General features: G+C 49.7%; 1 protein-coding gene across 1 annotated transcript; it reads left to right on the top strand.

The window, feature by feature from the left end:
- Window positions 1-6476: 6476 nt before the first annotated feature.
- On the top strand, window positions 6477-11354 carry UHO2_03209 (putative YCF1 - Vacuolar ABC transporter responsible for vacuolar sequestration of glutathione-S-conjugates; the record flags this gene model as incomplete). The annotated part of the gene is made up of 1 exon (XM_041558124.1): window positions 6477-11354. The coding sequence occupies one exon, from the start codon at window positions 6477-6479 to the stop codon at window positions 11352-11354; it is 4878 nt and encodes a 1625-aa protein (XP_041414058.1).
- Window positions 11355-11570: the final 216 nt, after the last annotated feature.

Raw genomic sequence — 11570 nt, 5'->3', positions numbered from 1 at the left:
TTCTGCCAGAACTTGACCCTGTTGATTGAGCTGGGCCGTCGTTTATGACTTATCAACTTGTACAAACAACTATTTCGCAGCATCATCCGCCCTCTTTTCTCCAATTTTTGTTCTTCCTCTTTGCGCCGCGTATACGAACGGCAGCGTTAGCCGCAAAACTGCAATCTCATGGACATTAGATCTTCCTTTCGCTTTGTGCGGTCTGTTCGTTGTTGTATGAGACGTGATTGTGTTTGGGTTGAGATCTGATTGTTGTGTCTTCTGGTTGAAAGACATAGATGCGAAGTCTGCTGCGTGTTCTGCAGTCCATTCTTGCTATCTCCGGCTATCCATCGGGCGAACACAACAAGGTCCGCGGGCGCGATCGTTGCTTTTGTCTGCCAAATCAGGGTCGAAAGAGAGAGAGGATGCGTTACGTGAGAGGTATTTGACCGGTGCATCGCCGATCAGATCTTAACACTTCAACACAAGCGAGGGCCGGAAAAAGGAAGAAGAAAAGTTGAAGATGCGTCGGCATCTTCACGGGTTTCGCGGGGTCCACGGAACAACACAGGGTCCATGGAACATAAGCGAATCCTCGATGAAGAAAAGCTGCATATAGGTGGCAATGCATGTGGGATGCATACACATTGTCATAGTGACACACAGGAGATTGCAACTCAGGGGCAACAATGAATAGTGACTCATCATGGATTGATAAGTGTTGGAGGTGATCATCAAGTATATATATGCTCATATACACAGTAGTACACAGATTGAATATATAGCATTTTTTACAAGAAGAACATACACCTGTGTTAGGAGCTTGTTAGTAGCCCAAACTAGCATACAGGACTTGTATATCTTTAACTAGAAAAAAAGGAAAGAAAGAAAGAAGTTGAAGATTCGCTGGCATTCAAATCGGACTTAGAAGGTTTACCTGAGACACTGATGGAGTGAGGTCGCAAATAGGCAGTGTGCATATGAAAACATATGAAAGGTTGCCGTGGCAATGGCTCAGGGGCATTGCAGGAGGAGCGCAACTCATCTCAGCATTGTGTGCTCAGGAGGAGACACTAAGGTATATACAGCTTGCATGTAAACTGTCCCACGATTTTAGATGTCACCACACATCACTCCAATGCTCAATAGCCATATGTCTGAATGCCACACTGTCTGATATCCTCTGAAAGCTCTGCTTCTTCTCTCCAAGACTGTGTAATTGATATTGACATTGCATGCAAAAATTGTGCTTCAAAAAAGAGCCAATTTTATTATTATTGTGGGACAGTTTATGGAGCACTCCTCTACAACACCTTAGTACTTTGTATTCCCTCCTTTTGCCTTCAGAACCACCTCTATGTGGTGTGGCATACTCTCTATTAGGTTCCTACATGTCTCTGGAATGGTTGCTGCCCATTTAGCCTCACATCTCTTGAGCAGTTCATCCCTGGATTGCAATTGTACTATACCATGAAAGTCGCATTTTGAGATGGTGCCAGAGGTGTTTGATTGGGTTTAAGTCAGGTGACTGTGCTGGCCATTCCATAACCTTAATGATATTGCTTGTCAACCATGTTGTTGTCTTCTTGGATGTGTGTTTCGGGTCATTGTTGTCAGAGGTCACATGCCTGAAACCTGAGATCAGTAGTAGTATCAATACTATTACCAATTCTGTCGAGTTATATGACAGCACTTGTGGTATTGCGATTCTTAACGAGATATGCAGTAGAGCCATCTCTATTACTTTTCTCGCTCGAATCTGTGATTGTGATAATGCTATTACAGATTTCGACTGACCACTGTTGGACACTCCATCCAGAGGTAGCTTGGCATGATCAATAACGATATGATGTTGGTGAACTTGATGATGACACCAAAGATCTGGTGTGAGTGTGATACTTGGTGGCATCAACACAAGTGTCCAGTGTGTTGACTAATGCTTGAGGTGATCCCTGGACCACAGTGGACAACTGCCTTCAGTTCTATCTTTATCTGGACTGCTGGTTTGCTAAGAACCACCTTCAGATGTCAGGGAGTGGTGATACAACACACATGCTTCGATGAGGAGCAATCTATTGATTACTACTATACTGACTATAAACTAATGATACTTATGCTTGAAGTAATACTAGTTGTTATGGTGTGTGTAGAGTGGATGAGGATCCACTCATCCACCTATGACGAGAAGGTATGCTTATATACATCTTTTGCAGTGTCACCTGCGCCATGTCATGGGCCTGAATGCTCAAGAAGCAGGAGGGTCACTGGTTCATATGGAAGGAGCACAGGTATCGAAGATCTAGTCGATACCATTAGAGAGCATGGTCATAGTGCAGTCTCCATGGAGACCATGGACTCCTACAGACTCACATGCAAAGGAGGACTGAGCCCATATGCAAGGAGGGCCAGGCACAGCCACGAAGAGGACCAAGCTCAAGGAGCATGCAGATGGTTACCACTCAGGGGCTCGAGAGACAAGAGTCAAAAGAACCGACACCAGGTCCTGAGGAGGAGGAGCAGTGTCGAAGGAGTCAACACCACTCAGGAGGCACAAGGGTGCCAAACAAGCAGGATAGCAAGGAGGAGGAGCAGTGTCGAAGGAGTCGACACAGCTCAAGAGGCACAGGGGTGCCAAGCAAGCAGGAGAGGCCCCCTGAACAGTACTCGATGAAGAAGGTACTTGTCAGCGGTCGCGTGCCTGAAACCTGAGATCTGTGGTAGTATTGATACTATCACCGATTCTGTCGAGTTATGTGACAGCACTAATGGTATTTCGATTCCTAGTGAAATATGCGACAGAGCCTTCTCTGTCACCTTTCTCGGTGGAATCTGTAGTTGTATTATCGTTATGACAAATTTCGACTAACTGCTGTGGACACTCTGTCCAGAGGTAGCTCGGCATGATCAAACTACAATATGACTCTAAGTGAACTTGATATTGACACCAATGGTCTGGTGTGAGTATGGATTGTTGACACTGACATGAGTGTCCAGTGTGTCAACTAACACTTGAAGTGATCCCTGGACCACAGTGGATGACTGCCTTAGGTTCTATCTATATCCAGTCCGCTGGTTTGCTAGAACCACCTTTGGACATCAGGAAATGGTGGTACAACACATGCACTTCGATGAGGAGCAATCTATTGATTGCAACTTATGCTGACTGAAAACTAATGAGTACTTAGGTTTCTAAAGTATTGACTAGTTGTATGGTGAGTGTAGAGTGGATGGGGGTCCACTCGACCACTTGTGACAAGAAAGTATGACTATATATCTCTTTGCAGCGTCACCAGCAACACTGCTCCTGCTCTCTCTCTCCAGAGAGTACCCTCTTCGTTGAGTACAGTACAGGGATCCCCAAGGAGGCCCCTCCTCCACATCAAGCTTTGTCCCTCCTGTCTTTCCTGAGCTGTGTCATCTTCATTGACACTGCTCCTCCTCTGCATGTTCCTCTTGCCAGTGTCCTTTACACAGCTCTCCTTCCTTTGACCAGCAACAGTTCTCTTTTACTCCTGTCCTGTGGGCCCCTGAGTGGTAACCAACTGTGTGTCACTGAGCTCGGTCCCTCTCACGTGTGAATCGTCATACAGACCTCCTTACTACCAATCTCTGCAGAATCTGCCACATGATCTCGCTTGCTGCAGATTCTGGTGGGATTCGTGATATCGACAATGCTCATGCCGATTTCGCTGCAATCTGCCATAGAGCTGATTCTACTGCCGATCTCGGTGAACTCTGTTGCAGCTCCTACGATCTACCCGATTCCACGATTCCTGCACTACCTTCATATCATTTCGGCCTTCCCTCGCTCTGCGCAGCTTAGGCCTGTGACAGTACTCTCTGGAGAGAGAGCAGGAGCAGCGTCGCTGGTGATGCTGTGAAGAGGTATATAACCATGCTTTCTCATCATCAAAGGTCGAGTGGATCCTCATCCACTCTACACACATCATAACTAGTTATCACTTCAGCATAAGTATATTTTAGTTTCAGTCAGCATAGCAGCAATCTATCAAGATTGCTCCTCATCGTAGTGCATGTGTTGTATCACCACTACCTGACATCCAAAGGCAGCCCATAGCAGGTCAGCAGTCTGGATATAGATAGAACCGAAGGCAGTAGTCCACTGCAGTCTGGGGATCACCTCAAGCATCAGTCAACACACTGGACACTCATGTTGATGCCACCAACCCTATCACCCATGCCACCAACCTTATCACCAACACCATCAACCTCATCATCATCAACACTCACACCAGACCTTGGTGTCATCATAACCTATGCATTGATATTGATTGTGCCAAGCTACCCCTGAATGGAGTGTCCACAGAGGTCAGCCAAAACCTATGACAGTATATACAATGAACATCACCTGCTGTCATTGCACAACTTGATAGTCGCTGAGCAACTAGCTCATTGAGACTGATACTGAGACAATAGCTGTCGCACAGTTTGATAGTCACCGAGTATCTCGACAGACCGACCTGGGTTTCAGGCGCGAGACCCCTGACACGCCACTGCTCCAACTCTCTCTCTCTTCAGAGAGTACCTTCTTTGTCGAGTGCTATGCAGGAGTCCCTGTAACCCTACTCCTGTCCCTCTTGAGCTGTGTGTTGACCTCCTCAACACAGCTCTTCTTCCTCATGAACTACATGCTGGTGTCTGTGACACAGCTCTCCTTCCTCTTAACTGGCAACTGTTCTCTTGACTCCTATCTTGTGAACCCCTGAGTGGTAACCAGCTGCAATTTACTGAGCTTGGTCCCTGTCTTGGCAGAGCTTGGTCCTCTTCACATGTGAATTCATCATATGAACATCCTTGTCACTGATCTCCACAGAATCTACTATATGACCTCTCCTACTACTGATCTCAGCAGGATTCATGATATCATCCTTGTTTGTACTGATCTCACTGAGATCTGTCATAGAGCTGATTCTACTGCAGATCTTGGCAAATTCTGCTGCAAGTCCTATGATCTGCCCGATCCCCTGATTCCTGCACTCCCTTCATATGAACTAGTGGGTCTTCCTGCTTCCTGCACACTCAGGCCCATGACAATTGTCTTGCTGAAAAGTGATATCAGTATATGCTTGCTGAAGGCACAAATCTGAGATTGTTTTCACAAGCTTGTCCTTCAATATTTTGATGTACTGGTCTGAATCCATTATACCCAGCACCAAGTGCATACCTCCCACCCCTTCCCACATCATACAGCCCCAGATCATGATGGAGCCACTGCCAAACTTGACTGTAGGTTTGACAAGCTTGCTGTTGAAGCTGGTGTTCTTAATCCAACAGAACTGCTTACCATCTGGTCTGAAAAAGTTGACCTTTGTCTTGTGCAACCATACCACCTTCTTCCATTCTTCAACAGTCATATCCTTGTGCTTGTTGGCAAATTTACAACAGGCTATGTGGTGTCTCTTGAGTAGCTTGGGTTTTTTCACCAACCTGTAGTCAGAAGTCCACAAGGTCAGGAATGGAGCGGTGTTGCTATTTGGCAGCATGCTCCATAAACTATCCCACAATAAAAAAATTCTCAGCTCTTTTTTGAAGCACAATTTTCACATGCAATGTCAATATCAATTACACAGTCTTGGAGAGAAGAAGCAGAGCTTTCAGAGGATATCAGACAGTGTGGCATTCAGACATATGGCTATTGAGCATTGGAGTGATGTGTGGTGACATCTAAAATTGTGGGACAGTTTACGCACGAGCTGTATATGCTCTCAAGACTGCACTCGTCTATAGTATTATAAGCATTCAAGAAGTCATATACCTGTGATAAAGGAGCCTGATTGTGGCCCTAGTCAGAGTATATTAACTCGATATCTTCAATTAAAGAAAGAAAAAAAAAAGAAAGAAAGAAAGAAAGAAAGAAAGAAAGAAAGGAAAAGCACTTGGCAGGGGCTGCCGTTGCTGCATCCGCACGCGTACTGGTAATAGAGAAAAGAAAGAGACAGAAAAGTGAGTGACCTCAGTCTGCTGATGTGCTGACTGAGTGAATGGCAGTGGGCTGCGAAAAATTGAGCTTGTTCAGGTCAGGTCAGGAACAACGGAAAGGTAACCACAAAATGGAAATGTGCACGAGCAGCTTCTGAGAATACTGAGCCTTGAGCCTTGCCAACATTTGCGTGGAGGAGAGCATTTCCTGATAGCAGCACCCTTACACTTTGACATCACGCTAGAGGACGATACTATCACATCATCTTCCGTCTTCACCTTGTCTTGCATCGCAACCCTTCGGCGGATTCAGCAGCCTCGAAACGCTTCAGCGCAACAAGACCAAGGCGCCATCTAGCATTCGGAACATCGCCGATTCGGCTCGTGACTCGACGCTCTGAACAGCCGCTCCAGCTGTATTCGACAGCCTTGTGTATCGGAAGGACCGAGCCGATAGGATAGACTCGAATCGTGGGAAAGCGGCTCAGCCCGAAGGGGTCCTCGTTTAGGTCACATTTTGTCGGAAGGGCCGCACCCTGATCGCGATTGCGACAATGGACAACTCGGCACCGGTAGAAGAGCTCGGCTCTTTGAGCAACTTTGATGCTGCGTTGCAATCCCACGGTGTCGGCTCAGATCCATTGCTGACTCTGCCACTTGGCTTCTTCTCATCCACATTCAACACACTTCAACAACGCTCAAGACTTGCAAATCTCTGCGACAATGTTGAAGGTTGGGGTCCTGTCTCGCAAAAGCGTGATCTCGACTTCACTCCTTGCTTCCAGGAAGCCGCATTTTGGACGGCTCCCATCTTCCTCCTCGCCATCTTTGGCGGCATCCATTTGGCACTGTTGTCAAGAAGAGAGGCCAGGCCGTTGACTCGGACATCACGCTCCATCCTGTATGCCAAGCATGTCGTCGTCGGCATCCTCGCTGTTGCTGCTGGCTTCCAGGCATCCATCTCGTACGGTCTCTTCGCTAAACCAGGCGAGTCGATCTTATTCTTGTCTTCCGTCGTTGGCGCGCTAGGCTACCTCCTAGTCATTCCACTTCAGCACTTCAATCACTCTCGCTCTCGTCGCAGCTCGGATATTCTCCTCTTCTTCTGGCTCGCTCATCTTCTCGCTAGCGTTGTCAAGCTTCGTACTTCGCTCACTTGGCCCTCTTTGCCAATCAAGAAACAGCTCATCGCCTTTGTGCCCTTTGTCGTTCGATTCGCTTTCGGCTTGGTCGCATTTGCACTCGAGTGCGTCGGTGTCGAAATCGGTTCCATTGACGAGCTTGATCAAAAGCGTGCTTCCACCGCTACCACTCGCCTCAACAGAAACGGCTACCATACTGTGCCCAGCGATGCCAACGGAAGTGCATTCAGCGTCTTCAGTGATGGCGACGAAGAGGCGACCGCCCTCAACAACAACGACCCTGTCGACCCAGGCAAGGAGTGTCCTGTGGTCACTGCCAACATCTTTAGCCGCATCACCTTCCACTGGATGCAGCCCCTTATGACGCTTGGTGCTAAGAAGTTTGTTACCGAAGACGACATGTGGTCCTTGCCCGCCAACGAGGATGCAGAGAATCTCGGCAGACGATTTGACAAGTACTGGAAGCAGACCAAGGACAAGGCTACTCGCAAGCCTGCTTTCTGGACCACTCTCGCTTACTCGTATGGTGGCCCTTTCCTCTTTGCTGCCGTGCTCAAGTCGGCGCAGGACACACTTGCCTTTGTGCAGCCACAGATTCTGCGCAAGCTGCTTCAGTTCGTACAGAGCTACAACAGTGAAGACCCCAGCCAAAGCGCTATGCAGGGCTATCTCCTCTCTGCTGCCCTATTCTGTATCGCTGTGACACAGACGTCGTTCTTGCACCAGTACTTCCAGCTCGTCTTCGTCACCGGTATGCGTGTCCGTGCTGGTCTTGTTAGCGCCATTTTCAAGAAGAGTTTGCGTCTATCCAACGAGGACCGCGGCGGCAGAGCCACTGGTGACATTGTCAACCTCATGTCCGTTGATGCCACCCGTTTGCAGGACCTCTGCACTTACGGTCACATTGCCTGGTCAGCCCTCTTCCAGATGACTTTGGCTTTCGTGTCGCTCTACAACCTTCTCGGCTGGCCATCGTTCGTCGGTGTGGCCATCATGGTCATCAGTGTTCCGCTCAACACTGCTTTGGCCCGGTATCTTCGTCGACTCAGCGAGAAACAGATGAAAGTCAAGGACAAGCGTACGCGTCTCATGAATGAGATCCTCACCAACATCAAGTCGATCAAACTCTTTGCCTGGGAAGAAGCCTTCACCCGTAAGCTTTTCAAGGTCCGAAACGACGAAGAGCTCAAGCTGCTTCGCACCGTGGGTATCGTCTCAGCCTTCTTCAACTTCTTCTGGACTGCTATTCCCTTCTTCGTCTCGCTCGGCACTTTCGTCACCTACGCCTACACCAACCCGGAGCCTTTGACCGCCGACATTATCTTCCCGGCTTTGGCTCTCTACCAGCTGCTCTCATTCCCCATCGCTATGTTTGCTGGTATCATCTCGGCTCTGCTCCAGGCTCAAGTCTCTGCTAAGCGTCTCTCGGACTTCTTCGATGCCGGTGAGCTCGACCCAGCCGCTCGTAGGATCATTCTTCCGGGCCAGCAGCAGCCACTCAACCCCAGCAATCCATCCCATCCGGGTGATGTGCTCGAGGCTCTCAACGATTCGACCAACGATGCACACCAGCCTGGCAGCGATGAAGAAGTCGTCATCATTCGTGACGGAGAGTTCAAGTGGTCGCGCTCGCAGCCAGTTCCTACGCTCCAAGATATCAACCTCACCGTCAAGAAGGGAGAGCTGCTTGCTGTTCTCGGTAAAGTCGGTGATGGTAAGAGTTCGCTTCTTTCAGCTGTTTTGGGTGAGATGGTTCGCACCGATGGTGAAGCCATTGTCAAGGGTCGTACTGCTTACTTCACACAGGGTGGCTGGTGCATGGGTGCTACCGTGCGTGACAACATCCTGTTCGGCTTCAAGTATGAACCCGACTTCTACCAGCGAGTCATAGATGCCTGCGCCCTGACGCCTGATCTCAACATTTTGCCCGAAGGTGACCGTACTGAGGTTGGAGAGCGTGGTGTCAGCTTGTCTGGTGGTCAGCGTGCCCGTATCGCTTTGGCTCGTGCTTGTTACTCCCGAGCTGACATCTATCTGCTCGATGACCCACTCGCTGCCGTCGACGCTCACGTCGGTGCCCATATCTTCAAGCACGTCATTGGTCCTGAGGGTCTGCTTCGCAACAAGGCTCGTATTCTCACCCTCAACTCGGTCTCCTGCCTTCCCGAATGCGACCAGATCGTCTCGGTGCGACGAGGTATCATCCTTGACGAACGCGGAACATACGATGAAGTGATGGCAAGGAAAGGTGATCTCTTCAACCTCATCACCGGTCTCGGCAAGCAGTCTGCTCGTGAGCAGTCCAACGAGGACGGAACTGAAACACCTCCCAAGGACCTTGAAGTGATCGATATGGACAAGGAGCTGGATATGCACGGCCAAGGTGGCGAGGAGAGTCTCAAAAGCTCCAAGCTGCACCGTCGCATCAGTTCCGCCTCGATGGCACGACCCAAGACTCTCTCCAAGAAGCAAATCAAGCAAGAAACCATTCGTCAACTCAAGGAGAGCTCAGCACCAAAGGAGAAGTCCGAGCAGGGCAGTGTCAAGCCTGAGGTCTACCGTCAATACATCAAAAGCTGCAGTGTCCTTGGTGTCGTCCTATATCTCCTTGCCAACGTCCTGTCTCAAGTCATGACCGTCTCTCGAGATGTTGTGCTCAAACAGTGGGGCAAAGCTAACGAGACCGGTGGCGATGCTTCAACGACACGCTTCTACCTGACCATTTATGGCGTTGTTGGGATTCTCGCTTCCATTTGCATCTGCATCGCTCCCTTCATCCTCTGGACATGGCTCGTTATCTCCAGTGCACGCAAATTCCACGACAGCATGTTTGACGCTGTCCTCCGCAGTCCTCTCCAGTGGTTCGAGACCACACCCACCGGACGATTGCTGAACTTGTTCTCGCGCGACGTCAACGTTATCGACGAGGTGCTGCCGCGTGTCATCCACGGCCTAATCAGGACGATGGTGGTCGTGCTCGGTGTCTTGTGCATCGTTGCGTACTCGGTGCCGCCTTTCCTCATCGCCATCATCCCACTTGCATTCGCATACCGCGCTGTTTTGCGATACTACTTGGCCACCAGTAGAGAGCTTAAGCGTCTTGACTCGGTCAGCAAGACACCCATTTTCACTTGGTTCCAGGAGTCGCTTGGCGGTCTCAGCTCGATTCGTGCCTTTGGTCAGGAAGCTCTTTTCATCGCAACCTCGGAGGCTCGAGTGGACCGCAACCAGCAGTGCTACTTCCCTGCCGTCACTTGCAATCGATGGCTTGCTGTGCGTATCGAGATGATGGGTTCCGTCATCATCTTCATCGCTTCCACCTTGGCCATCTTCATCCGAACCAAGAACGGCAAGATGGACGCCGGCTTGCTTGGATTGATGATGTCGCAAGCTCTCAGCACTACGCAGACGCTCAACTGGGTCGTTCGATCTGCCTCTGAGGTGGAGCAGAACATTGTCAGTGTCGAGCGAGTCATGTCATACACCGATCTGGTCTCCGAGGCACCCTACGAGGTTTCTGACAAGACTCCTCCCTCGGACTGGCCCAGCAAAGGTGAGGTCAGCATGCAGTCGTACTCGACACGCTACCGACGTGAGCTGGGTCTGGTGCTCAAGAAGCTCAATCTTGAGATCAAGGCTGGCGAGCGTATCGGTGTTGTCGGTCGCACTGGCGCCGGTAAATCGAGTTTGACGCTCGCTCTCTTCCGTATCATCGAGGCTGCTGAAGGCAAGATCATGATCGACGGTATCGACGTCTCTCAGATCGGTCTCAAGGACCTTCGATCTGCAATCGCCATCATCCCTCAGGATCCTCAGCTTTGGGAAGGCACATTGCGAGAGAACCTTGACCCCACCGGTCGCTCAGATGACGCTGCTCTATGGAAGGCTCTCGAGCAGGCACGAATGAAGGACCACGTTCAAAGTCTCGAAGGCAATTTGGACGCACAACTCACTGAAGGAGGCACCAACTTCTCAGCTGGTCAGCGTCAACTCATCTGCATCGCTCGAGCTTTCCTTCGAAATGCAAAGATCCTCGTACTTGACGAGGCTACGAGCGCCATTGATCTCGAGACCGATGCCCAAGTGCAGGCGATCGTTCGTTCCGAGTTCAAGGGCACCACCATCACTGTGGCGCACCGACTCAACACTGTGATCGACTCGACTCGTGTATTGGTGCTCAAGGATGGATCAATTGCCGAGTTCGATACGCCTGAGAACCTGCTCGCCAACAAACAGAGCATTTTCTTCTCGATGGCGCTTGAAGCTGGTCTTGCCAGGCTCGATCAGTAAGGTACAAAGAGACGGCTAGCCGGCTCTTCTTCTTCACTAGATCACCTTTTCCCCTACGGAACATTCGCACTAGGTCAAAGAGATAGTAGAATAAGCTTCGATCATGTGCCATTGCCCAGATATGAGATAGTCCATAAGTTGATGTGAGAAACACCATTGATGAACGTGATCAGACGGCCATTCAGGAATGCTAGAGTCAGAGTCGAAGCACGCGTT

Source organism: Ustilago hordei (genome assembly GCF_900519145.1).
Source record: "Ustilago hordei strain Uho2 genome assembly, contig: UHO2_contig_05, whole genome shotgun sequence".
NCBI classification, from domain to species: Eukaryota; Fungi; Basidiomycota; class Ustilaginomycetes; order Ustilaginales; family Ustilaginaceae; genus Ustilago; species Ustilago hordei.
Note: the sequence above shows the minus strand (reverse complement) of the source record. Positions and strands in the feature narration are given on the sequence as shown.